This window comes from Apiotrichum porosum (genome assembly GCF_003942205.1).
Source record: "Apiotrichum porosum strain DSM 27194 chromosome Unknown scaffold_5, whole genome shotgun sequence".
NCBI classification, from domain to species: Eukaryota; Fungi; Basidiomycota; class Tremellomycetes; order Trichosporonales; family Trichosporonaceae; genus Apiotrichum; species Apiotrichum porosum.
The window spans coordinates 1346068-1373200 of record NW_021167112.1 but is presented as its reverse complement, the minus strand read 5'-3'; the positions used below and the strand labels follow the sequence as shown (position 1 = coordinate 1373200).

The window sequence follows — 27133 nt, the reverse complement described above, 5'->3', positions numbered from 1 at the left end:
GCGTGAGGCATTTGGGTGGGAATTCAGGGGCAATCGGTGACTAACCTCGCGTCGATCTGAGACCATTTTTGTTTATGTCCCGCACGTGATCGCCGTCGCGTCGTGTGCTTGTTGAAACGTGCTGCATGCTTTGATATTTTCTCGAAACCGTATGATGTACAAACAAGGCCCCTCTTGGGCCTTTCAGATACTCCTCTGGGAGCGTCGCCTCTCTTTTTACTGAAAACGGAAAAGAAACTGTCTTTTTCAATGCTCCCTCCCTCTCGCCACTCGCGTCTACTCGAGGACGTTCTCGACGTCGGCACTCTCGCTTCCCTCCATGGTCGCAAAGTTGAGGAACGCCGAGGGACGATGGATGGCGGCCCAGAAGTTTTCGGGGCGGTCGAGCGTCATGTTGTAGGCGATCTTGTCGGTCCACGACTGCGTCAGGCCGACACCATAGTTCCAAGCGCCGCCCTCGGGGACGAGCGTCGAACCGAGGATACGGTCCGAAAGCAGGAGCTGGACACGGTTGGCCATCGACGCGTTAAAGCCAGCGTTGGCACCCGTGACGTCCTCGTTCTTGCGACCCCACTCGAAGCCGGCGACGGTAATCTCCCAGGCGTTGAGCGAGACCGAACCAGGCGTGAACGCGCAGGTGATACAGATCGAGTTGGGTCCCCACTCGGGGTTGGCAGCCATAATCTTGGCCTGGGTGGTGAGGTCGGCAGGGGCCAGGTGGTTGAGCTCCTGCGACTGCGTCTTGATCCAGCCGAGAGGCTCGAGACCCTTGAGGAGGAACTCGTGCTTGGGCAGGGCAAGCGGCAGCTCGACCGAGGTGGCGGTACCACGCTGGGGGATCCACGCAATAGCCTTGATCTCCTTGACCTGCGAGTTGTCGGCAGGCGAAGAGCCAAAGAGGTAGCCGACCACCTGGGTACGCAGGTCACCACTGACGATGAACGTGCGCAGAATGTTCTTGGGCATGACAAAGGTGTACGAGCCGGCGTCGTCCTTGACATCGTCGTTGCCGACGAACAGGTGGTTGGTACGCAGGGGCAGGTTGGTGGCCGAGATGGCACGGACACGCCAGTCCGACTTGGACGCAAAGGTCTGGACCTCGTACTGGGTGGAGGTGACAGTCTGAATGACGTCGCCGTGGATGTTGGTGGTCTGCGTCTTGACAGCAGTGACCTGGGCGGAGGCCTCGGTCGACTTTTCAATGTCGGCCATCTGCTGGCGCTGGGCCGAAGGGGCCTGGATCTCCATACCGAGGATAACGTCACGGATCTCCGAGGCGGTAAGCGACGCGACGTTGACGTTGTTGCGCTTGCCAAAGTCGCTAAGAATGACGTCCTTGAGAGCCACTTCGACCTTCATCCAGTCCTCATCGCTCAGAGTGGGCCACACGTGGTACGACTCGGTGACCGTGTTGCGGTCCGGGCGGAGGATAATCTTGGCCTTCTCGTTGTTGACGTGGAGGGCACGAAGAATAAGGATGAGACGCGAGAACGCAGTGTAGCTCGAGATGCTCTTGAGCCAGTCGTCGTACAGGTTGAAGAGGACGAGCTGCGGCTGGGTCGCACGCAGGATAAGGTCACCAAACTTCTCCATCTTGAGAGTCGCCTGGAAGGGAAGCTGGAGCTCCGATCCCTTGATAACAATGTTGGGGAAGTCGAGCAGGTGGACCTCGAGGGGGTCAAGCATACCCTTGCGGGTGACAATAACCTGCTTGGGCTGCTCCTCGACGGGGAGCGAACGGATAAGAGCGGCGACCTCCTCGGCGGTCTTCCACTTGGCGAGCTGACCGAGACGCTTCTGTCCCGCCCAGACCGACGTGTGAATGATCTTCAGGAAGAGCTGACCAGTACGCGGGTTGAAGATGAAGATGGCACCGTTGATGGGCTTGGTCGTAAGGTTACCCTCGAACGTCTTGTGAATGGTGACACGGTAGACGTTGGTGTCGTCGACGAACCAGATAATCTGGTTGGAGAAGAGCTCCGAGTAGTTGGACGAGTTGAGGTACGGCTCGGTAGGCTCAGACGAGTAGAGTTGCAGACCCTTGCGGATACGCTCGCGAAGAACGTAGAGGGCCGGGTTGGCCTTCATGATCTTTGCCATTGCCTCCTGCATCAGACGCTTGAATCCAGGGAACCAACAGCCGTAACCAGCGTAAATGTTGTACGCCAGGTCAATGGCAATGAGCGAACCGGTGGGCGACGGGTAGATCGACTGCGAGTCGCTCGAGTAGTCGAGGTACTTGGCACGAGTGTAACGCTCAATGTCGTGCGAGTCAAAGTCACCCCAGCGCAGCTGAACGTCGATCCAGTACTTGTTCGACGTCGTTCCGTCCATCGTGTCGCGGTTGTCGTTGAGAAGCGACGGGCGAGTGATCAGGAACTTGTGCGAGGCGAACAGGAGGACGTCCGAGGCCGACGAGTTCATCTTGTAGGACTGTGCGGGTTAGCAATGGTCACGAGAGAGGGAGAGAGGGAGGAAGCGGCTGCAACTAACCTTACGGGGGTGAATCTGCTCCTTCTGGACGGATTCAATACCCAAAGCCTCCATCTGTTGGTCAAGGACCTGACACACTGGAAATATCAGCTTTCGAGCACATGAGTTTACTCACAGTCCATCACAACACTCTCGTGGATCTTCTGCCACAAGTGGGCACGGAAGATCTGGATGAGCGAGATCTTGAGAGTCGGGATCTTGCCGTGCTGCATCACGTTAGCGGATAAAACGGAAGTATTTTTTTCGCCACACTCGTTCTTCACGTCCTTCTTCTTTACTCACCATGAAGACACCAGTAAGGTCGAGCTGCACCTGGAATCCGACGTATACATTCGCACGGTTGATCTGATGGTTAACTAAGTCCCAATGGGATGCATGAGACTCACAGTGGGGCTCCACCACATCGTAAAGCGACGGTTGGGGATTTGTGACAGACCGGAGCGTTGCGCGTTGGTAAGTTTCTTGAACTTCATCGATTCCTGGGCAAAGTTAGCGACGACAACACTTGCGAAACCGCGCATACTTCAAATCCGGATGCTTTCTCCCAGAATAGGCCTTCCCACCTGCATAGAAAGCGTCAGCGCATGTTGTTGTTGAAGGGAAGAAGAAGAGGAGGAAAAAAAAAAAAACAGTTGGTGTTTTTTGGTTCCGCGCCCAGAATCCTTGTGGCGGTCTCTTGGGCTGGAGAAGAACTGTACTTACGTCGCAAACGCCGTTGCCTTGAACAGACTGTGCTCCAGGATACCCTCGACACCGCCGAGAGCCGCAATGATGTCGATACGGTACGCGTTGAGGTTCCAGAGCTTGCCGTCGTGACGAGCGTTGGTCCAGCCGAAGGGGTTGGCGCGGAGACGGTGGTACTGCTGGAAGAGGACGCGGATACGCCATCCCTTGTCGTAGGCCAGGGTCTGGCGGTCCTTCTGGAAGAGCGAGTTGATACGTGGCACACCACGGTCCCAAGAGTCCTCGAGGTCCTCGAGGGTGAGACGACGGTTGGACGCCGCGGCCTCCTTCCTCTTCATGGCGTACTCGGACCAGACGCGGGCCGAGTCGAGGAACTCGGACTCCCAAGGCTGGATGTAACGGTAGAGGTTGGGGATGAGGGCGTCCTCCTCGTGGGTCATACCACTGCGGAAGTGGCTGATACCACCGCTCTCGGTCTGCTTGGACCAACGAAGGTCCGAGGTGGGGATGAGGACGAAACCCATCGAGAGCATTCCAAGACCACCGAGTTCCTTGGGCGAGTAGAAGACGGCAGGAGGGAAACGGGTAGGCATCTTGGAGTTGAGACCGACCTTGACGCGAGTCTGGACCTTGTTCTCCGCCTTGACGAGAGCGTCCAGCAGCTCGGGGGTCGTGACGACAGCCTCACGGTAGTAGGTCATCAAACCAATGAGACAAGTGTTCCACTTGTTGACGATCTTTGCGAATGTACTCGATCCAGACGACATGAGGATCTGGCGGATACGGTTCTCAAACTCCTTGATGCCCTGGTCGGACACGCGGAGGAATGCCTGCGCAGTACGCTCCTTGGTCGACTCCTGGACCAGGTTCCACACGCCATCCTTGAGCGTGTACGACTCTCCGTTCTCGGTACGGCAGCGAGGAAGAATGCGGATCTCAAAGCCACACATGGAGAAGAGGAGCTGAGGGTTGTTGGCGGAATAAACCGAAACCATCGTGTCCTCCCACTCAATGGTGACAAGCGAGCGGGGCAGCGAGTTCTTGACGTTCCAGAACACGGCGCGGCCAAGGTTGACGTCGTGCTTGTTGAGACGCATACGACAGTCGCGGGGCCAGCAGCGCTTGTTGTTGTAGCCAATAACGTTCTCGTTGTTGGGGTCGGGGTTGGCCGAAAGGAAGCGCTGGATGAGGTCACGTGACTCCTCAGCAGTGAAGCGGAACAGCATGTGGATGCGGTCCACGTAACGCGAGTAGAAGCGGATGGGGTGGCGAGTCTCGGTCGCGCGGTCACGGTACTGCAGGAAGCCGTTGGGGGTCTGAGGAGGGCCAGCCATCTCGGACGCACGCTGGAGACCGAGAATGAGCAGGTCGAGAACGAGACCGTAGTACTGGACGACGAACGAGCTGAACTGCAGACCACGGATGAGACCGTAACCGTTGATGTGAGACATGTCCTTGAACGTGAGCGCGGCATTGTTCTTGGCGGTGATGTAGTCTGCCAAGTTGTGGTCCATGACCAGACGCAAGAGACGGTTCAGGAGCGTCAGGTCGACCTTTTCGTACATGCGCGAGAAGGTCGTGTCCATCATGACGGCACACTCGCCCTCGCTCGTCTCCCAGATGTCCGTGAGGTTGTTGATACCCTGGCACCACTTGTAAACGAGCAGAGGAGGAGGCTCCGAGTCGGCCGGCTTGATCCACGCCGGGAAGAGGTGGCGCTTGTCCGCTTCGTACCAGAGGAACTGGTCGAGGTATGCGTCGGTGATCTTCTCCACGGGCTCAATGTCGTAACAGGGAATGAGCTTGTCGTACGTGTCAAAGAACTCGATGCCGACCTCTTTGAAGGCACGCTGGGTGAGGAGGAGACGCTTGATACGCGACAGACACTCGTGGGGGTTGTCGTATGCCTGCTCCACGAGGGCGAGTTCCTCACGCTGCGACTGGTTGAGACGACCGTGGACCGAGTAGGCCTCCTTGAGCTTTTCAAGTGCAAGCACAAGAAGCTTGGTGTCGTGCTTGTACGAGAGAGGGGGGAAGGGGATGGGCGCAAACTTGCGGCTCTCGAGCCAGTGGACAGTCGAGGTGTAAATGGCGACGGCCTCCTCGGACGAAACGTACGGACCGTCCTTGAGGTAGCCGTTCTGGCGCTCCTGCTCGGCCTTGAGGTAGAGACGGGTGAGACGACCAAGGTTCTTGCGCACAACGGCCTTGTCGACAGTGGCGCCACGACGGATACGCTCGCGGTTGTAGTGGGCGACCGAGGTCCACCAGTCCGACTTGGACTTGATGTAACGCAGGATAATGTTCTCGATGGGAGCGGGCATGCCGGGGACCTTCCACGGGACGTTGGCCTTCCAGCATCGCCACGATTCACTGATGTGCTGAAGAATGGTCTTGGCCTTGTTCTGCTTGATGCCCTCGGGCATCATGTCGAGAATGTCGTGCATGACGGCGGCTCGCAGCTCGAGGTCAAAGTGCGATTCGACACGCTGCTTGGTGACGGTCTTGGCAGTGACCTTGGAGTTACGGCCCTCGAACTGACGTGCGAGCAGGTTACCCAGCCAGCGCTCAAGGAGGGGAACGATACCGCGCATGAAGAAGAGCCACACACGCCATGCGGGCTGCCAGAAACCGACACCGGGACCCTTGCCGACGGGACCAGTGTTGAAGCGCGCGTAAATCAGGTGCTTGAGGTCCTTGGCCATGCGGATTTGGCGCATCAGCTTGTACTTGTAACGGTACATGCCGGTGAGCTGACCGACGTGGGCGAACATGTACTGCAGACCGTCTGCGAGCTGGAACGCGTCGACGTTGCCGAGGCGGAACTGGACGTGCGCGTCCACGATGAGCTTGGTGAGGCGGAGAATCTCACGAATCAGGTGGAACGCGTTACCGAAACGCGACTTCTTACGCTCCTTGGTGGTGAGCGTCTTGATCGGCTTCAGGTTGAGGTTGTAGTCGAGATGAAGGTAGTTGAGGTTCTTGCGGTGAATGAGGAGGTTGAGCATGTTGTAACCCTGCCTGCACACCTGCAGACCCGCCTCGACCCAGTCAATGGTCGTGCTCTGGAAGAACTTGGTGTTCTTGAGCGAACGGAAGAGGTTGCGCTTGGCCATGGCCTTGGGCATCCGGGTGTGCAGGGCGTTGAGGACGTACACCTTGAGCAGCTTCTGGTACGACACGCGGACCTTGACCGGCTGGTCGGGAGGGCAGTGCTCGAGGTAGAAGTTCTTCATCATCGGAACGTCCTGGGCACGGCGAGTGCGACCGCTGCGGAGGTTGTAAGGGAACGGAGCCCAGTACAGCGCAATGGCGTCGGCAGTGTGCTCGTTCTCCAGCTCGCAGGTGTCAAAGAACGGCTCGAGCTCGTCGGGGAACTCAAACTCGTCGTCGTCCTCGTCCTTGCCGTAACCAAACACATCATCCTCGTGAGAGACAAGAGGCTTGTGGGCCTCGGCAACGACACGCTGGGAGATGGGGTTGATCAATGGGTCAAAGTAGAAGGCAGGGAGGTCGGGGTCGTCCGTCTTAATGTAGACGTTCTTGGGCTCGTGGTACAGGTCGATGTGAACGGAGCGCGGGAGCGAGTTGTACAGGTGCGGGTAGGCAACCTTGTACTCTGAACGAATCAGGCCACGGATAATGACCTTGTTGATGTCGTTGAACTCGTTCCAGTCCTCGTCAAACGCCTCCATGTCACGGAACAGGGGCTCAAACTTGGGTCCGCCGGGCAGAGCAATGTTGAGCGCCTTGGCCGTGAAGAACGCCTTCTTGTCAAAGAGATAGAAGCTATTCCGGTCGGTGTAGTCGGACAACAGCTGACGGCCGATACGATACAGGTTGGCCATCTGCGGCAGAGTGATGTGGAAAAAGCGGTAGCTCTCTCCATTGACCTGCTTCTCGTCCACCAGCGGCTTGGGGTCGTAGAACCAGTTGATAATCTCGCTGTCGTCCTCCTCATCCAGTTCCAGCTGAATCGCCTCGAGCGGCTCCACGTCCAGCACGTTGTCGCCATAGTCCATCGGCGGCTCCTCGTCATCGAACGGGGGGAATCGCATACGTTTAAAGTGGCGACGGTCACGCTTCTCTCGACGCATCGCCAACCACATGGACGCCCACTGAGCATGGTATACGGGGGTAACGACGCGCGGCACCTCGTTGACAAACGTGATAGCACCAGAGACATGGTACAGGCACTGAACCTCGCGCACCTGCTCCCACGGGTTGGGCATGTTCTCCAGCAACTTCATCACCGCGTGCGGGACGTACTTGAGCGCGCCGAGGTGAGCGCGCTTGTCGTTACGGAACTTGCGGTTCGACATGTCGCCATGGTCCTTCATGATTTTACGAATGTGCTCTGTCCAAGTAAGCCAATGTCCACCACAGAACATTATAATCATCGTGCTTACCGGGTGGCAGGTCCTAGGAGGGATATAGTCAGCACACGATCCAAACAGACCTCCTACGCCGCAGCCAGACATCAAATCACAACAAATCACCCGTCATCGCGCCACTCGACGCGACGCAGACGCGCTTGCTTGCTTGCAATCGTCCTCGGCAGCTTTCCAACTACTCACTGCCTTGCCCATGTCGATGCCGCCGCCGCCGCCAGCCCTGCGCTTCTCGTTGAAGCGGCGCTTCTGGCCTTGCCTCCATTTCCGAGCTTTCTTCTCAATCTCGGCGGGTGTGAGGGTGCCGAAAAAGTCCCCCTCCATCGACGAGTCGCCGTTGGGTTGGGAACCCGAAGGTGGTCCAAATCCAGGTGGCGCGGACATGGCTGTCGTTGCCGGTCGGGAGTCGGGTTAGGTAGGTGGGGTTGGGGATGTTATGGAGGTCTCGCTCGACCACTTGATCGTATTCAAGCCGTTAGGTGGCAACCCTGCGCGTAAACGCATGCGCCAGTCGGCATTTCGGCAATTAAATCATGTGGCACGACGACACAGGGCCTGATCGTCGATCGAGGACCTCCACCCCAGACCGCCCTGTGCAGCTCGGTTCGGACCGGCAACTTGGGAACTGGCGGTGGCCCGGTGGGTTACACCATCCCGCGTGCTTGGTTTGTGTGGGTGTCTTGGTCCTTCGCACAGATCCGAACGTTTGCTTCATCACACTCTCATCCACCATGCCGCCCCTCCCTACCTATGGCAAGACGCCAGTCGTCCTCCTCACGGTTCGTTGCATCGGGCGCTCCTTCCCAGCAGTCCAACTGACGTAGTGCCACAGAACGACGACGGCCCACCGTCAGACCACTCACCCCACATCTACACGTTCGCCAAGCACCTGCGGGACACGCTGGGTTGGGACGTGAGGGTGGTTGTCCCCGACTCGCAAAAGTCTTGGTGGGTCGATAGTCTGACACAGCACTGACCACCAGGGTGGGCAAGGGCTACCAGATCCAGAACATCATCTGCGCCAACTACTTCTATCCTCTGGGTACGTTGCCGTTCGCAGCCAGTGGTGCTGACATTTCAGAACCTGATGGACTCACCGGCGAGGTCACCCCGATCCGTCGGCCGCTCAAGGAGGGTGAGACGATGGAATGGGTGCTTCTCAGCGGAGTGAGTCCTGGTGGCGGGGCCTCTGGTTAATGAACCGCCAACTGACAGTGCGCCAACCACAGACACCAGCGTCGTGTTCCAACATTGCTCTGCACAACCTCTATCCGGGCGAGATTGACCTCGTGATTTCGGGACCCAACCGTAAGCACAACCCACGAGACATGGCACTGACCTCGGCGTACAGACGGTCGTAACTCGTCGACCGCATTCGCCCTGTCGTCCGGTACCATTGGTGCGGCCCTGGGCGGTGCCCTCTCCGTTCCCCTCGAAGGTCCACCAGGCCACCCCTCCCTGCACACACACAACATGCCCAGCATTGCTGTGTCGTATGGTGTCGTCTCGCGGCCTGTGGCCCCCCGCGCCATTGAGCTCGCCCACGATGTGGCGATCGACGTCTGCCAGCGCTTGTTCGACGACTGGGGCTACGAGGACGGCGAACGGAAACAGCCGGTGCAGGTGTACAGCGTCAACGTGCCACTGGTCGAGGCATCGTTGGAGAAGGATGTGCGCAGAGTGTGCTTCACCACGCTCTGGCGCAATACCTACGGCGCCCTTTTCGCCCCTACAAGGTTGAGGGATGGCAGCTGGAACCCGAGCGACAACGTCAAGCAGGCGGCGGCCGACGACGACGAGTCCGAGCTCGAGGACGACGGCCAGCTGCGGTTTTCGTTTGCCCCCAACCTTCACCCTGTACTGTTCCCCGACATCGACACCATCCCAGAAGGCACAGACGCATGGGCGTTCTACCATGGCTTCACCAGCGTGACCCCCATCCGGGCCGAGTATGCTGGCCTTGGTGACAGTGGCAGTGGATTCGGCAGTGGTACCCCCGGAGACTCGTTCTGGTAAATTGTTGTAGTATTCTCTCGCCATCGCCTAAGAGACAGGTTATACCAGGTGATGCGATGCACATGTTCATATAGTGTGTGTTTACAATCGTCCAGCAGGGTCGCAAAGCGTCCCCAAAACTACTCATCGTCCTCGTCGTACTCCTCTTCCTCGGGGTAGAAGACATACTTCTGCAAAATGAAGACCGTGTCAAACCTGCTCCGTCAGCATTGCTCTTGCCAGAAGGTGATGTCACTTACCCAAGCGTCAAGAGCGACAGGCCGAGCTTGCCGGGGTTGGCCCAGATACCGGACGGGGCTTGGTCAATGAAGACGGAGCTGATGACAAGTTGAAGGAGGGAGAAGAGACCGCCAGTAATGTCCTGCTACGTCAGCTAGGAGACCTGCAGTCACTTGGCTTACAAGGAAGATGGTCGAAATAGCAAAGCCAATGACAGTCTTGATCCTATAGTTCAAGTAGGCCTGGGGCAGGTACTTGATGGTAGTGATCTGGCTGTCAGCTTTGTAGCCACGTGTGAGATACGGCTAGCTCACGACAAGTTTGATCGTTGACGCATAGTACAGAAAGTCGAGCAATTGTGTCCTGCCCATCGCCAAGCTGGTAATCTCATAAAGCGTGACCAGGGCAATGAGCACGAGCCCGACCTGCGTGGCCGTGTGCGGCGCAGTCGGCGCTGCGGACATGTCCGGCTCCTTCTGGAGGAGAGGGTGCGACTCGCCGGGCGTGGGGTTCTTGCGCTGCTGCCTGTGACGGTGGAAGTACCACGCACTCTGGATCAGAGTAATGGTCGAGAGCACGAGGGCGTGCATCGAAAACGCAAGGTCCGAGATGGAGACCTGCGGGTGGTGGCCATGGTGACGCTCAGCGTACTGTTCGCGCGCAGTCTTGGAGAAAAAGGCGCCCCAGCACCAGACCGTCAGACAGAAGAAGCCGATCGGGTTCACGAGGGCAAAGTCGGGCGAGAAACCGAGTGTGCTGGGGACCTGGTCAGTATGTTGTTTACATTGCGATATCAACCGTACCTTCTACGGCGGTGGTTGAGGATGATCTGGGGATAGAAAGAAGAAGACCATGCCGTGAGGTAGATGACACCACAAGCGGCACTGGCCACCTCCCAGAAGCCGACCATTGTGAGCTAGGTGCTATGTACAGTCGTGTATAGGGGTTGGTCTCAAACGTCCTGTGTCTTGAGGCCTGAAGGACCGCAAGGATTAAGAGCGAGATGTGATGGGCTGAGTCGTAGGTCAAACGTCCTGTCTTGAGGCCTGGTGGACCGCAAGGGTTGTATTATAAAGGAATGATCTGATGGGTTGGGTGGCCAAACAACTGCGCGCGGAGCGGGTGGATGCGTAAATCACAAAAGAGTGTGGACTTGCCCGACGGTGGGCAGATGGCGCAATGGTGAGTCTTATCGACGGAACCAGTTTTGCCAATTATCGCCCTCTAAGTGACAGTGTGACAGTCTTCGGCCCGATCAACAACGCGTCTTAGAATTGGGAGAGCATGCTTCTGAGAAGCAGAGGACACTGGTATGCACAATAGCGGGCTGCAACATTCCCAAACACTTCATGCATCCCAACTTATTTGGCAGCGGTTGCGCCCACAGTGATGACGATATTTTGGACATGTCGGGATCGGTGGCAGCGCCGTCCTGGGTGGACGCGTGGACGCCACAGTCACCAATCCTGACCCCAGCTGCTGACATACTGGGCGTGCCAGTCCCCGGAGGCTGTACCGTGTCTTGTAAGCTTGTACACGGACACCGGCGAATGCATGTGTCTCCCCCTTGATCCCCTGGCGATTGTCGTCTCGGTAAGATCGGTATGTGTGCTCGCCTACCATCTAAAGACTGGCCATCATTGTGAATAGCTGTATTCAAATCAATTAATCGTCGCTTTTATTGTTGGCCGTTTGGTTTGTCTTCGAGGTAGAGCCACTCCTTTCTGCTCATGTCAGACCCGTGGAGACAGTCTGTGTGGACTTGGAATTTCTGAAGGGTGCAGCCTGTTTATTGTTGATTGTTTACTCAAGTACAGAACACAGATACGATTAGATAGCCGATGAGTCTACACTAAAAACGGATACGTGTACCGACAAGCTTACCAACAGTGAGACAACTCCATTCGCCTGCCCCTGTGTCCAAACGCCGGGGTCTGGACCGTCTGGACCACGATAAAGCAGCCCGTTTGGGTCCCAGTATACCGGTCGCGCGCGTTAGAAAGCATCGGCCGTGTATGTCCCTGTGGTCGGCCTGTGGGGTCGCGATTAACGTGTGCTGACCAACATGTTCTGCACGTTCATACCACCTACCGCGGCCGATCCGCGGACGACCGGGTGCGGTGGACGGGGTGAGCGATCTGTGACGTCACTCCCACCGCTGGTACACGCCCAGGAACACATGGGGGACGAGAGGCATTGCGCGATCCGCGACACATGCTGGTCACCACGTCGGCGACGCGGCCTCCTTGTGCATGCATGCTGGGGGGGTGGACCTCCGAGATGGGGATTCCCACGGCAGTCTCGTGACAGATAGATAGATATATATAACAGTGCAAGGTGTGCACAGTCCTTCTCATCCACATCCACATCTTCATTCTCTCATCCTCTCTCACACCGTTTCTCACACACCCAAACTTCCACCAAACCTCAAACCATCACCGCAATGTCCAAGGGAAGTGAGTCACCGCACATGTCCTCCTCCTCGACAGACTGTTATTGACACACACATCCAGCTCTTTACGTCTTTGGCGGCTCCGTCTGGGTCCACGTCCCCGAGATCGCCGTCTCCGAGCTCGGCTACAAGCCTGGAGAGATTGAGCAGCAGCAGGTCAACCTCGCCGAGGTGAGCTTATCTGGCCATGGCCATAGCTAACAACCTCAGGGCGCCAACTTTGACCCCAACGGCTTCCTCAAGATCAACCACAAGGCCACGCTCCCGACCTTGGTCATTGGCGAGCACCACTACACCGACTCTGTGCCCGTTGTCGAAAAGCTCATCGAGCTCGCGCCCACCCCGCCGGCCGTCAAGGCCGACCACGAGCTGCGCAAGCTCATCGCCACAGTCCACAACGAGGCCAACGACCCCAACACGCTCTTTGTGCTCCCCATCGACGACGCGGACCGCGAGGCCAAGGCGGCTGGACTCGTCGGCGGCTTCCTCGGCGGCCGCCAGGTCGCTCTTGACAAGTGAGCTGGGCCCCCCCTCCGCTGAAGCAGCTCACACCTTTAGGTATGCGCCCAGCGCCCCCGAACAGTTCAAGGCCTTCCTCGAGGAGAAGCAGAAGGCCAACGGCCAGATCCTTGCTGTCATCCAGGGCAAGGCCGACGTGAGTTACGCCACTCCTGGATACAAGCTAACTCTGCAGGCGGCCACCAACGCGGGCATCTACGCCGCTGCCGCTGCCCAGTGGAAGGCCTCCGGCCACGTCATCCGCGCCGAGATCACGCCCATCCTCAAGAAGGCTCCTGGCAAGTTCCTCGGCGGCGCCGACAGCCCCGGCGAGGCGGACTGTGAGTGACAGAGCAGACCAGAGCGACAGAGCGTCGGAGCCCGCCCTGCTGACATTCTCCAGTCCATGTCATCACCTGGCTCGCGCGCATCATCACGGACGCAGGCATCCCGCCCAACTCGCCCTCGAGCGCCGCCTTCCCTGTCCTTGCCAAGCGTACCGGCGGCGCCGAGATCGACCCCGTCGTCGCCGCGTACTGGGACACCTGGATCAAGCGCGACAGCTTCATCCAGAACAACGTCAACTAGTTTTGCCGGACGCCCAGCTGGAAGAGTCCAGTGCCCAGCACTGCCTGCCCGCCTCCAGATTGTATATACACCGCGTTAATAGTGTCCCGATGTATGGAAAATTGTGTACAGAACAAGAAGACTGCCTCAGGCATGGTCCAACCATGATGCATGAGGGATACATGTGTATAGACGTGAGAGAGTGACGTGTGATGAATGGCATGGGAGGGAAGGTGAGGTGCGGTACGGTGCGGGGGTCAACGAGGCTTGACGTGGGATGGAGAGAGAGGTCCGTGAGGGTGTCCGTGTATTGGGAACGAATCATGGGCAGTAAAGGAGTCGTAAAGTGTCCTCGCCGGCGAGTAAAAGCGTGTATTGTTATTAGTCGTCGCGTTTTTTTTGGTTTGATAGTCACAGGCCCACAGGGCCGTTATAACGCTTGACCAGGCGGCGCGCGCGGGTCCAGGGGGCGAAAGAGGGATGCCGCGTATCCGCCAGTGTTGACGGCGGCGATGTCCTCCTCGGCGTCCATGATGGTCTCTGTGCGGTTCGGGTCGGTGACCGGCTCGGTGACTGTGGGAAGGTATGACAGTCCAGGACTCGAGACGGTCGACACGCTCGAGGCGGGCCGGCTCCGGCGTCCACCAAAGCCCATCTGGTCGGCGATCTGCAGCGCGCCGTCCGGAGCAGGCGACGACGGCGTGCTGTGCGTAGGGGTGGTGAGCGACGACGAGTGCGACATGTTGGATGTCTGCGACGCATCGACCAACCCGCCGCCGCTACGGCGCTGCACGCGGAACGACGACGGTGGGGGCGCCAACAGCGGTGTCACCGAGCTCGCCGTGCCCGAGAGTGAGGGCCTCGGCGGCGCTGGGGGCTGTCCCTTGCGCTGAACGCGGAAGGAGCGGGCTCCGGGAGGTGCGGGTGCCACAAGGGGAGTCGCGACCGATGGAGTGGCAACACCGACAAGCGCGGCACCACTCTCGTTGACGGCCACAGCTTTGCGTGCAGCATTCTCATCGCGCTCCCGCTCGCTCTTGACCCTTGTCCTGCGCGTGAAGAGCGCACGCCAGCCGTGAGATGGCTCGGGCTCAACAGTGGCAGTGAGCGGTTCGCCAGACGGACGACGGTCGTGACGGCGGCGGGATTGGCGGCTCGGGCCGGGCTCATCGTCGGAGCCTGACGAGTAGTCGTTCTCAGCGGCGTCAAGTTGGCTACTGCGGTTGAACCAGTTACCGGATCCGCGAGAACGACGCTTGGTCGCCTGCCTGAGGTTGGCCGGTTGCGCCTCGTCTTCTCCGATATTGTTAAGCGACCTGCGCCTAGGAATAGATATGGGCGGGGGACGAACACCGTTCCGGTCCTGCAGACCACCTGTGGGAGGGTACTGCGGTGGGGGGAAGGGGAAGGGACTCTGGCCCGGCGACGTCGACAGCGAGCGCATGGGTGGCGTGATGGGAGAGCGGGGCGACCTGGGAGAGGCGAGCTCCTCCATGATGGCACCCGATGAACGGGCACGCGCATGGGTCTGGTAATATTCCCCGTCCGTCACGCGAATAGAAGGTGTGGCTCCTCCCCAGCTATTGCGCTTCTCGCTCGGCGAGGCAAGTGGCTGGGTGGTCGAGTAAGGCTGCTGCTGTGCGGTCGAGGACGCCCTGGGCCGCCAACCGGTCAGGATGCCATTGTGCGTGTCGTCCGAGGACACGTAGCTTGCGTGGTCGGAAACGGAGCGCTGGCCGCCAAACTGGTCAACAGAACGGCCATACTGCTCTACACGGCCAAACTGGTCGACCGAGGGGTTCTGGACGGGATAGTAGCCCATCTGGTATCCCTCACGCGAGACGCCCTGTGAGTGACGATCCAGCATCATTTGCGTCGTGAGGGAACCTGCGACCGAGACGTTGCGCTGCAACTGTCGTGAATCGCGTTTGCGTTGCTTGCGTTGAGCAGCCTTGCCGCCACGTACACCGCTAAAGTAGTCGAGGTCCATGATGGCAGCAAAGATACCGCCGTCAATGGGGTGGGTAGACTCGTCAAACGGCGCACCGCCAAACAGTCGGATGAGACCCTCGATGATCTTGGTGAGGACCATGAAGAAGAAGAAGACGAAGACGACGGCCTGGATGATGAGGATCACATATGTGAGCCACTGTTGAGGCGTTTCGTCGACGCTAATCTGCCAGAGTTAGAATTGCAGGAACAGTTCACAACTCACCTCATCGCTCAGGACCATGGCCATGATGATTGACGCAATCCGCATGATGGAGATGCCGACAACCTGGTTGCCCATGCTTGCACCGTCGCCCCAAGGGCTCCAGAATGCAGTGGTGACAAAGGTGAGCAGCTCGACCAGAATGAGGACCACCGCCTGGGCAAGTCCGCTCTGCTGACCAGCGCCAATGACGATACCCTGGATGAGGCTGCCAATGAGAGGCAACGTGCGGTAAAGCTGCTTGTCGGCAGTGTAGACGTTGTAAACCGTGCCGAGGGCAAGAAGGGTACGCGCCGCGTCGTAAAGCTTGCCGGTCGGTGTGCGGTAGATTTTGTACATGATAAATGCGGGGATGACGATGGAAATAAAAGTCAGCGCGAGAGCGGCGAACACGCGCGAGACAATAGACGCTTCCGATAGAGAGAGTTGATACACTGAGAAGGCCGTGATGGGGAAGTGGAACATGAGAATGAGGCGGAGGAGGTTGCCGTACAGGGCGGAGAAGTGGAATGCACCGGCTTCACCCTTGGGGGTGAAACGGTTCCAGATGCGATGGAACTTGGACCGAGTAGTCGGGCGAGCAGCGGCCCTGGGCTGCTGCGACGACGGCGTGAGTGCCACCTGGCTGAGCTCGACAGACCCGCGCGGGTCGAACCATTCCTTGCCGTTGCTGCTCGAGCGCGAGTGGCCATTGAAACCGCCGTCTTGCATAAGGCTGTTCCGCTGCGCGGACTGACGGGGAAGTCCCGGACCAGCGGAACTGGCGCGGTTGGCATTGCGCCGACTGCCGTCGTGTCCAAACAGCTCGGTGAGAGCATGCACGAGCCACAGGGCGAGGCTGACAACGACAATCACGGCGGCCAACATGAGGAACAGGGACAGACAGGTCCCAAACAAGTCCTGGGGACGCAAGCCCACGACACGTGCCCATGCTGCCATTCCGCTTGGAGTGTCGCCAATGTCGAGCAAAACGCCAGGCCCGGACGAATTGAGATACAGCGGATACGTGGGGTTGACCATCTGCGGTGCCCAAGGGAGTGGGGCAGTAAAGTTGGTGGAGTACACGCTGGGGTGCTGGTCGGAGACGAGCGACACGTCTGGAGAAAGAGTCAGCCACAGTCATTGGGCGTTATAGTCGCAACACATACTCCACACGAGATCCGCCCATGCGCTCTGCGCCACAATGGTGTAGAAGAACGACGGCCAGCTGACGGCGATCATGCCCAGCATGGTGACAAACTGGATATGGTACATGATATCGCGAAGGCCCGGCGTGACTGGGAACAGGTTAGCCACAAGTGCCTTTGGGCGGAGGGGGGCAACGAAAACATCAAACATACCAAAACGTAACAACGCGGTGCTGACGCCAAAGCGCTCGCCGCTCATTCCAGAAATAAGCATGGTGCCCCACTTGAGCAGTGTCACTTCACGACGTGCCATGGTGCTGCGGTCGACACCGACGACCCACCCAGCTGCGAACCGCGCAGCCCAGGTCGTGACCCAAAACGCCATTGCAATGGCCGCAGGGAACCACAAAAACAGCTGAAAGGGCCAAGAGTTGGCCTTGTACGGCGTGACGTGGATGTCGATGCAGAAGAGCGTCTGGGCGGGCTCACTAGAGTCGACGCCTCGGATCTGGGTATGCAACGTCGCCAGGGCATGGACGTTGTACAGCGGAACCGAAACGTTGAGGCCAAAGTCGCCGCCGGCCAGTGGGCAAAATGTCTGGTTACCAAAATAGGGCTCGGTCATGTTGGCTGGGAAGATTGAGTTGCACAGGTATGATGACTGCGTGTACTGCGTCACACCAGCCTCGGACGTCGAGGTGAACAAGGTAGCTGTTGAGGTTAGCCACTGTATTCATTTTGTTTAACCTCTGAGCGCCGCCAAGTGCGCCAAGTCTCGGAAGACGACAATGGGGGTGGGATGGGGGATGGGGAGGACCGTTTGGTCCCACATAACACAGGCTGCTACTGACCCAGCTTTCCAGTGGTCGAGTTGTATCCCGATAGCTCTTGGGTAGAGGTACCAAGCAGGTCGAAGCGGAGGACATCCTCGCCTGCGCCGTTGAGGTTGCGAGCCGTGGACCAGTCGCCTCCAACCAGTTCGGCATACACTGCCGACACGGCCAGCTGCGCCTCGGCAGGCGCCACGGGCGAGTACGAGTCGAGACACGAGGTGAACGTGGGTTGTATGACCGCTGCGCTCACCGGCACCGCCAGCGCGCCGGCGGCGGCGATGAGCAGGACACGTCTCATCGTCCAGTCGACGGCAGCGGGGGAGCGCGGAGCAACTCCGCGTGGGGCGGAACGGCGAGATTACTTTTCAGCGTGTGTGGAGGGCGGGCTCTGTGCACCGCCGGCTGATAGCGGCGGGGGTTGGTACGAGGTCGGAGTGTCGACGAGGGCGCCAGCAGATTCGGGGAGCGCAGTTGGTAGAGTGAAGGGAGGCGGGAGGGCGTATGGAAGAGGGGGGAGAGGAAGGGGATATGGGGTGTTAGAGAGACGACGATGCAGTCTGTGTGCGAGTAAGAGGGGGGGATGTTGATGGAACAGAGAGATCCAGCGACCCAGAAAGAGGGGGCGGCGGCTATGGGTGTGGGAAGGGCAGGGCCCAAATCACACACACCCCCAGCCAGGGTTGACGACGACGTCACAACGGAGGGGGGCTGTCTGGCCCGCAAATGGGCAAATGGCCGCCCGACAACCTCATGTTTGGCGCGTTGCAACGCATTTCTCAAACACACTAGGCCGCGACCCGTTGCACGCCACCTCTCCCCACAGTACCACAGTGTGTACCAATGCACAGTGTAGTGCAGAATCTGCATATATCCGCAGCTTCTATAGATGATTGACGCATGGGTGGGCTTGACCATTGTATGTACATGTCTCATGTCATTCAGGAACCTCCCGCTCGCCAAGGTTTTAGAGGGACAACCCTCTCGCTCTCTCTCTCCCTCTCTCTGTCGGTCTGCATCTCTCTCTCTCTCTAGCTGATGTTGGCCGTCTCCTTTTTCAGAGCGTCCACGAGGGTGTTGGCCATCTCCTCAGTCTTGACGCGGAACAAAAACGCCTTTGGTTCGCCAGCCAGGTTGAAGCCGAGGAACTTGACGGCCTTGCCGTCAGCCGTCGGAGCAAAGGATGGCTGCACGGCCATGTTCTGTGTGGAAAAATGATCAGCAAGGCACTCTTTCCGAGGGGCTCCGAAATAGCCGACTTACGAGCACAACGGTTCCACTCCCATCAGCACGCATCAAAAGACGGCGCTTGGCGCCCTCCTTGGCACGCTTGAGCTTGAATTGACCCAATCCGACGACTTTGAATGCGCCATCCACAAGCTCGTGAAGACGGCCACGCTGCTCGGCAACGGTCTCCTCATCCTCCTCACCGGCTCCACTGCCTTCGGCAAGGTTCTTGGACTGTGTGTACTCTTCATACTCGTTGGCGGCCCGGACGTCTTCGGCAGGGGTAGCGGTACCCGAGGTGAAGGCAGACACAACTCCAGAAGTAGCGCCCGATGCTGAGACATGCGGCTCAAACGAAGCAAAGGTCGGCGGCGGTGCGGGGGCTCCGAACTCGCTGCCAGGCCATGTGGTTGGCTTGGCCGCAAGCTTATCGGTCGCGGGCGGAACAGTGGCACCAAACGTGAAAGCAGACTTGGCGGCCGGGGCGGTCGGGGCACCAAACGCCAGCCCAGTTTTCGAGGTTGACTCTGCTGCCTCGGGGGGAGCAGTAAACGAGAAGGGAGCCTTCGGGGCGGCCTGGGACGTGACAGCGGCAGTAGACGAAGACGGGCCAAAGGAGAAACTGCTTGAACTGTGGCCAAGAGCAAACCCAGAGCCCGAGAGGCTGGCAAACGACTTGGAGGCAGTCCCAAAGCCAAGCTGAGGGGTGCTCCCACCAGGACCAAACTTGCCAAGCTGAGCGGGCGTGGAGGCAGGCGAAGTCGTCGCCGCGGAGGGACTGAAAGTCTTGCTCTCGGGTGTCGTGGCGTGCAGAGGACCCGAGGAGGCGAAGGCGAAGAGTGAAGAGGTCTTGGCCGGAGTGGCAACGATCGGTTTGGCTGCGGGTTCGGGAGCCTTGGCTGGGGGCGCATCCTGCTTGTCCAGCACCTCACCAACAATGTCGTTGACAATGTTGCGCTTCGGCGCCGCAGCGGCCGGAGTGAAAGCAGGGGCAGTGACTGCGGTCTTCGGCGCAGTCGACGTCGATGCATTGCCAAAAGTGAATCCACCAAAAGGAGGTGCAGGTGCAGACGCAGACGCAGACACAGGGGTAGGAGCGGCAGCGGCAGGAGTAGGAGCAGGCGCAGGAGCGGCGTTACCGTTGGTCTTGGGGGCCTCGACAGCCTTGGGTGGCTGCCACCCGGCCTTGTTGGCAGCGTCACGGAGGTGGTCCGTGTACTGCGCCAAAACGGCCGGAAGGACGGTGGTGAGGTCGAGGAACTCGTTGGCGTTCAGCGACTGGGACAGAAGCGACAAGAACGAGGCGTTCAAGCCACGGAGGGAGGTGTAGTAGGCGACCTCTCCCTCGTCGGGAGGAGTAGCCTGCGAAGGGCCGGGACCCGACGACGAACGTGAGGCCGATGCAACAGGAGCAGCGGGAGCTGGCAGGCGAACGTTGGAAGTCGAGGCGATGGAGGGGCCAGTCGTGGGAGCAGTAGCAGCAGCGCTGAAACCTCCAGTCACGGGCGGCTTGGGGGCACCAAAGGCGAAGCCACCAGCAGGAGGGTTGGGAAGAGTTGCTTTGGGAGCACCAAAGGCGAAGCCACCCGCAGGAGGGGTAGGAAGTGTTGCCTTGGGAGCAGAAGACGCAGCAGGAGTAGCTCCAGGCCTGTCAGCCTCGCAGATGCTGCACTTTTCGGTCGCCGTGGCCGGGTTGTTCAGCATGCAGGTGCCACAGACCCAATCAGGGCCAGCAACGGCAGCTTTGGGGGCGACGGGCTGTGCGCTAAAGGATCCAAAGGAGAAGCCACCAAATGCAGCCTTGGGTGCCGCCGGTGTGGCAGCAGGAGCAGCTGGTGTAGCAGCTGCCTTTGTGCCGACGGAGGAGAGCGAAGAGAAACCCGAGCCGGCAGCAGGAGCAGCAACAGGAGCAGCTGGCGTTTTGCCAAACGAGAACCCGCCGAAAGCCGAGGTGGCAGCGGCCGGCGCTGCGCTCGAGCTCGATGCAGAAGCAAAAGGCAAACTCGAGGGGGCAGCGGGAGGAGCGCCAAAGCTGGGAACCGGAGCGACCTGTGACGTGTTAGAACATGACCAGGGGAGCAACGACAACGACAACAACTCACCACTTCTCCTCCACCACGCTTCTTTGGCAGGCCACGGATCCTGAAAGTGTGAGCAAGCTGTTCCAACCGTCATGATAGAGTTCTCTCACTGTCTCCCGGCCACAGGGGCTAACGCAGCCTCGCGGGTTCCAGGCTAATGTTGTCGTCAGCTTTGTGTATACCAATAAACACAACGGATGCCCTCACGTCGTCCTCGCCGTCGCTGCGGGGGTCCCTGTCGTCCTCATCCTTTGAAATTTGCTTGTCGGCTCCACGCTTACCCATCTTCGCGATATGTGTTGACGAGACGGAGCGGATGGAGCAAGAGATGTGAGCTGGAGGGGGCAAAAGGAAGGAGGGGTGTGTGTGATGGAATTGGGTGGGTTGACTCACTCACACCGCGCGAGCTGCTGAAAGAAGGAAATCGGTGGTCATGCAAAACCCACGCGACTTTGCTCCCGCCGCGCGCCCCCTGTCTGCCATATGAACGTTACGCGCCCGGAATGATGGCAGTGACGACAGCGACAAGAGGACGCATTGCATGCGCCAGGTGAATCATCCACATCCCACTTGTGAATTTGTCCTCCCACCCATTTCTTCTCAACCCACAGAGAGTTGACGACACGCCGGGTAGACAGTTTGTCTTTCCCAGGATTCCATCTGCTGTCTGGTCGACCCTTCCCAGTGCTTGGAACCTTGTCTCCCCAGCACCGCCCTCCCTTTGCCGCCCTCTCCCACCCTCATCTCCCCCTCCTCCATCGCACGCCCGTACAGCTCGTCGGTGACGCGTCGCGCCCTCCTGCTAAAACCACACCGACTATTAGACATGGTAGAAAACCTCATGGACGACGACGGGACTGCCACCACCAGCCAGCAGTCCAGCCCGGTGCTGGTCCCAGAGTCATCAATGTCTCCAGACACGGCTCACGCTCACAAGCGGTCGTTGCCACCCCCTGCCGGTCCTCGCAGTCCACGCCGCAGAGGCTCGAGCCACACTCGGTTCAACCTTTCACCTACCATTATCGGTAGCGACACTGTGGCCCCACCGTCTGGCTCCTCGACGCTCCAAAGCGACGTTGCACAGCTCATGAGCTTCCCGGTGGATGCGGCAACCAACGTCAACGTCGTGCCCGTTGCGACACCAAGGACGGACATGGAGGTTCTCCCCGAGTACGAGTATCGATCGCCCGAGGCGGTGGTGGAGCACATTGAGGAGCCGTCCAGATCGACGCTTCCCCCTGGCGTGCTCGCCGAGCACTTTGCCGACGACGACGACCTCCGTCCGCTCTGGAACCGCAGTGGTTACAAACGCAACACGTCACCTCAAGACCCGTCCACTCTGATGGACCTTGACTTTCCCGCTTCCTTCTCCGATGGCCCCATCGCCCTCCCCACCGACGTCCCAGATCGCCCCCAGATTGGACCTGGTGTCATGCCCAAGCGGTGGCTCGAGAACCTCCACCCACACAAGCTGTGGCAACCATTCATCAACGAGCTTCCTCGCCCTCACGTGGGAAAGACTCCGCCATCGCGCTCCTCGTCACTTGCAGTCGGTCCTGACGATCCTCCAGTGCCAGCTCCCACTGAGCCGGTTCTGGAATCGGAACCTCTCACCCTCGACGAGGTGTGGGCCGCTCTGCCTGGTGGACTTGAACACCACAGTGACTGGTACTTTTGCCCCGACTGCTGGGGATGGTTCCACATTGTGGTCGGCGACGGCAAGCCTCCTATTGCCACCATGGACGAGTGGGAGGCCAAGACCAAGGACACGTTTGACACCCCGGACGACTTTGTCAAGGCCCACACGGAACGCATGCGTTTGACGACCCGGCTGTCGGACATTGACCAGTCGCGCGTACGCGCACTCCAGAGCCAACTTCACCTGCACGAATTCCCCGGGTTGATTGAACCCACTACCGAGACGCGCATTGAACGAATCGAAGTCGAAGGCCACACTGGCTTTCCTCCCCTAGACCCCAACGCATATGGCCAACCCCCGCCAGAGTTGACTGAATACGCCAAACCAACTCAAGATGGCACCATGCTCTATGTGAGCTGCGCTTCAGATGTTTGGGTCGCTGTCGACAAGGGCCCGATTCCTGGTCAGCTCCCGCCTGGTCTTGTGAAGCGGTTCACCCACGAGAAGGTGGAAAACCCAAACGTCGGCATGACTGGCACACAGAGTGTCACAGAAGCCTGGAACCTGGTGGTCACGTAAGTCGAAACAACCAGAAGGATCCATTTCTGACACAGCAGCCTGATCCAGAACCCTCTGTTCCGCGGCAAGAGAGGGTGGGTCAAGATGGAGAACCAGACTTTCCGCAACAAGATTGGTGCCTCTCTGCACTCGTGAGTCCTCATTCACTGCCGCGACACTGACACTCTCAAAGGTCACATCTCCTGTATCAGATGGGCTTTGGCTGCCGCGAGGAGCCTGAAGGATACCGTGTTGGCCCATTCACGAAGGGCGACGTGATTAGCGACGCCGATGTAGAGCAGATGGACAGGTACCTTGTTCGCACCTGGATCGAGGTTTGCCTCTTCCTGGAGAGCTATCGCCTTGAAAACCGTGAGCATGGACGTGTATACGTAGCGTCGCTAACCATCCTAGGTCTCCCGCCCGTCGCCAGCGAGTTTGTACACGCAAAGACTTTTGGCGCGATTGTCGACGACAGGTTGCAGTTGTCAAAGATCCCAGAATGTAAGTTTGGGAATCTCTGGTTGCGGCTGACCGGGAGTGAGCATTCCTTTCGAGGTCAACACCTTCAAGAAGGACCTGGCTCGACTGGGTGTCATGTGCCGTGACACGGTACGCACTGTGGAAGAGGCATACGACATGCAGGTGTCTTGCGACCACAAGAACACTGCCGTCTATCTCGGCTCGCTGGAAAAGCTCGCCCGCGCGCATGTTCCTGGAAACGAGCAGCTCCAGATCAAGGTCGCCACTGAGCGCTCGCTTGACCGCTACACGGAGGAGGATATCCAAACTGCGTACGCTCGCATCGGTCTCACGGCCGAATACGTCTCATCGGTGATGATCGAGCTCGACGACTTTCCGTCTGATCAGATCCTCAAGATGCACCGTGAAGAGATGGACAGGGCGTCGGATCCCACCTCGCGCTCAGACGTCAGCCGCGCGCTTGTCATTATCGGCAAAGAGCGTGGAGACCAGCAAATGATCACGTTGGGTCGCACGAACGGTGTCTATCTGTCTCTCGACCAGGCGTACACCGAGTTCAACCTCTCCCGTGATTCGAACATTGATGACGAGATGCTGATTCTGTGAGTGGAATTCTTGCGACCCATTTGCTGATTTCTGCCAGTCAATACGAGACCTGGATCTCTGACCGTCCATCACGTCACGACCACTACCGCATGGCACTCTCGATCATTGCCAATGCCGAGGGAGAGGAGCGTCCTGTCCTTCAGGCCTTCCTGCAAGGCAAGGACATTTCAGAGCTGCAGCCACCAGCTCGCCGAGACCTTCCGGCTGGTCTTAGGAACATTGGAAACACGTGTTACCTTAACTCGGTCCTCCAGTTCCTCTACGCCATCAAGCCAGTCCGTGACGCTGTCATTTCGTTTGACGCCACCGAGGCCGAGCCTCCCAGCGCCGACGAGACGGAGAAGGAGATGGAGAAGCGCGTCAAGGTCCAGTCCTCCCAGCGATGTGAGTTTAGCTATTCCAGCCGCCTGTTAGCTAACAGTCCCAGTTGTCAAGCTTCTTGGTGAACTGTTCAGCGACATGTACTCGACCAGCAGCAGCGCCGTCGTGCCCCGCGAGGAGCTTGCCCGACTGGCGATTCTCCCCATCGATGTCATTAGCGAGCGCAGGGACGCCATTCCTGTGCCCAAGAGCCGTGTGACCATTGACTCACTTCCCATCATCCTGTCGCCAGACACGTCCGTCACGTCGTCGGGTGTGGCCACTGCAGCAAACTCTGGTCCTCCTAGCCCTCTCTCCTCGCCTCCGCCATTCCCTCCCGTCGAACCATCAGAGGAACCCATTTCGCCCATTTCGCCCAAACGGCCCTCCATACTCGGAAAGCGCGCTAGCCAGGACCGCGACTCTGCGTTTGGAGGCTCTGAGGAGCGTCTTCGTCGCTTGACCGACACCGAGGACCTTATTGAGCTCGACTCCGAGTCGACTACCCCGCAGCGCAGCAACACGGATGTAGACATGGACCCGCCGACGCGCGAGGACAGCGAGGTTCCTTCAGCGGTCGACCTGTCGCAATTGGAGCTCGCCTCGCCATTGACCGAGGGCCCCAAGCCCTTGGTCGACACGGGCATTGCCACCCCAGGTCCCACGCCCGAGCCTGCCCAGAAGCCTGCTGGCCCTCCCCCTCCTCTTCCCCCTCGCCGCCGCTCCATGGCGCTGGTTGCGGCGGAGAAGTTTGGTCTGCAGCAGGACGCTGCCGAGATCCTCATCAACGTCCTCGCCCAGCTCGAGTGTGCCTTTGAGGTCCCGCCCATTGACGGCCGCCCACAGCCCAACCTCATTTCCAATCTGTTCTCGGCCAAGTTCCAGCAGCAGATGCTACTCGAGTCGGCTGACGGAGGCGTCGAGACGCACGCACCGGTCGAGTCGGTCTTTGTCCACCCCATCATTGGTGTGGAGGAGGACGGCAAGGACCTGTACGACTGTCTCGCCGAGCTGTACCTGGGTGGTGCGGAGATTGAGTATGCTGGCCAGAAGGGATTCAAGATGGACCTGATCAACGAGCTGCCGCCAATGCTCTACATTCAGATGAGGGTGAGTTGCATAACGGGTAATGATACTAACTCTCAGCGTTCGCAGTACGACCCCGTCAAGCGGAGCCAGACCAAGACCAACACACACGTGCCGTTTGACCGCACGCTCTCCATGGACCGCTTCCTTGCGAGTGCAGATGCGGCCAAGCGCGAGCGCTCCATCAAGCTCACCCGCGATATGATGCGCATGCGCGCGAAGCGCCACGAGCTTAAGAACCACAAGCCAATGTCCATCCCTGACACGTACCGCTTTGTCCGTGACGCACTCATCTCGGACTCTACGATGAAGGCCCTCAGCTCGCCAGAACAGGCCGACGAGATGAGCTACCTCGCCAGTGACCTGTCTCCGGACTTGTTCGAGGCCCTGGCCAACGAGGCCACGGACATTGAGCACGAGATTGCCTCGCTTGATGAGAGCCTGCCTGCCGTCAAGACTGAACTCGAGGCTCTGTGGGCCGACTCGTCCAACGTCGAGTACGAGCTCGTCTCGGTGTTTGTTCACGGCGGTACCGGCACCGGAGGCCATTACTGGACCTACCAGGCCGACCTGCCTCGTGATGGTGAGTTGAAATAAACACCACATTCCCTTCTAACTCTCAGGCAACAAGTTCTTTTACTACTCGGACGAAAAAGTCAAGGACGTGCCGGCCACAGACGTGTTCAGCGACAAGGCCGCACAGGGCGTGAGCCCGGCGCTGCTGTGCTATGTGCGCAAGGACTGCAGCGTGGTGGATACCCTGCATCGCGCAGAAGAGCAAGAGGCCGTGGACTCGTCAGCGTTCGACACGGGAGTTGCGTCACCAGCGGACGATACCCAGGTGACGGTGCTGCCTGCGAGCGAGGCGATGGACACGCAAGGGTGGTAGATAGCATATGCATATAGGTAGCTTTGTACAAGATCGAGCTGGTAGTGGACAGCTGCTGGTGGGTGTGAAACACCAACTGGGCGTTGGTGTTCAAATGTCTGTGATGGTCGAGGCATGCGGAGGACCTCCACTTTCCTAACCTTCAAGCTGCGGCAGGGGCCTGGTGGTGTACAACTCAAATAAACGTTAAACATGGCATCATGTCCTGCTGTTTGTCTCGCAGCTTCCAACCCTTGTACGCAGCTAGGTGTGGTATGGAGTACCATTTCGTGTCTGTGCCACCTCGGCCACCTCCCTGTCCGCGGTCGCTGTTTGCATTGTCTGGCCCCTGTTATGGAACCACCAGTTCGTCTATTAAATGCAGTCCTTGGCACGCCTGGGGGCGTATACCCTGGGCCTGTCGGTGGAATCCTATATCCTTGGATCCTTGGACGGTCGTGCGCGCTCGACGATCACAAGGGATGCCGCAGCACGGCGCCGTAAGTGGCGCCGCGTCCACAATTGATACGCGGGGTCTTTTACCAGTTGTTGGACGCGTCAAGAAGGGGGGGGGAGTGGAGCATTCGCGTCTTTCTTTTCATCCTTTTTGCATTCCACACAGGGGTGGACAGTACAGACGTCACCGACTATGCTTTTCTATTGGCGCGACTGCAAGGGGTTGTTTGTATGCTGCGACTGCGAGAAATCCACAGCGTCGTCGGTGAGACCGTACCCA

General features: G+C 58.9%; 7 protein-coding genes across 7 annotated transcripts; 3 read left to right on the top strand and 4 right to left on the bottom strand.

The window, feature by feature from the left end:
* Positions 1-276: 276 nt before the first annotated feature.
* Positions 277-7952, bottom strand: PRP8 (pre-mRNA-splicing factor 8; the record flags this gene model as incomplete). Its single annotated transcript, XM_028623115.1, has 9 exons — positions 277-2433; positions 2494-2570; positions 2609-2699; positions 2776-2838; positions 2880-2972; positions 3017-3056; positions 3196-7534; positions 7587-7599; positions 7755-7952. The coding sequence occupies 9 exons, from the start codon at positions 7950-7952 to the stop codon at positions 277-279; spliced, it is 7071 nt and encodes a 2356-aa protein (XP_028477008.1).
* A 347-nt stretch (positions 7953-8299) lies between these two features.
* EHS24_007770 (uncharacterized protein) lies at positions 8300-9584 on the top strand (the record flags this gene model as incomplete). Its single annotated transcript, XM_028623114.1, has 6 exons — positions 8300-8347; positions 8401-8516; positions 8552-8610; positions 8650-8735; positions 8798-8876; positions 8920-9584. 6 exons carry the CDS (start codon positions 8300-8302, stop codon positions 9582-9584), a joined length of 1053 nt encoding a protein of 350 aa, XP_028477007.1.
* Positions 9585-9703: 119 nt separating this feature from the next.
* On the bottom strand, positions 9704-10713 carry EHS24_007769 (uncharacterized protein; the record flags this gene model as incomplete). The annotated part of the gene is made up of 5 exons (XM_028623113.1): positions 9704-9779; positions 9824-9945; positions 9986-10072; positions 10118-10559; positions 10607-10713. The coding sequence occupies 5 exons, from the start codon at positions 10711-10713 to the stop codon at positions 9704-9706; spliced, it is 834 nt and encodes a 277-aa protein (XP_028477006.1).
* A 1533-nt stretch (positions 10714-12246) lies between these two features.
* On the top strand, positions 12247-13341 carry EHS24_007768 (uncharacterized protein; the record flags this gene model as incomplete). Its single annotated transcript, XM_028623112.1, has 5 exons — positions 12247-12259; positions 12317-12426; positions 12466-12770; positions 12814-13094; positions 13157-13341. The coding sequence occupies 5 exons, from the start codon at positions 12247-12249 to the stop codon at positions 13339-13341; spliced, it is 894 nt and encodes a 297-aa protein (XP_028477005.1).
* A 409-nt stretch (positions 13342-13750) lies between these two features.
* EHS24_007767 (uncharacterized protein) lies at positions 13751-17790 on the bottom strand (the record flags this gene model as incomplete). Its single annotated transcript, XM_028623111.1, has 6 exons — positions 13751-15226; positions 15287-15496; positions 15536-16629; positions 16681-16809; positions 16873-17370; positions 17511-17790. The coding sequence occupies 6 exons, from the start codon at positions 17788-17790 to the stop codon at positions 13751-13753; spliced, it is 3687 nt and encodes a 1228-aa protein (XP_028477004.1).
* A 730-nt stretch (positions 17791-18520) lies between these two features.
* Positions 18521-21082, bottom strand: EHS24_007766 (uncharacterized protein; the record flags this gene model as incomplete). Its single annotated transcript, XM_028623110.1, has 5 exons — positions 18521-18691; positions 18753-20765; positions 20819-20858; positions 20932-20951; positions 21005-21082. The coding sequence occupies 5 exons, from the start codon at positions 21080-21082 to the stop codon at positions 18521-18523; spliced, it is 2322 nt and encodes a 773-aa protein (XP_028477003.1).
* A 541-nt stretch (positions 21083-21623) lies between these two features.
* Positions 21624-26418, top strand: UBP2 (ubiquitin-specific protease ubp2; the record flags this gene model as incomplete). Its single annotated transcript, XM_028623109.1, has 9 exons — positions 21624-23011; positions 23054-23146; positions 23188-23366; positions 23409-23498; positions 23536-24079; positions 24121-24467; positions 24511-25553; positions 25590-26112; positions 26153-26418. 9 exons carry the CDS (start codon positions 21624-21626, stop codon positions 26416-26418), a joined length of 4473 nt encoding a protein of 1490 aa, XP_028477002.1.
* Between the last annotated feature and the right edge of the window lie 715 nt (positions 26419-27133).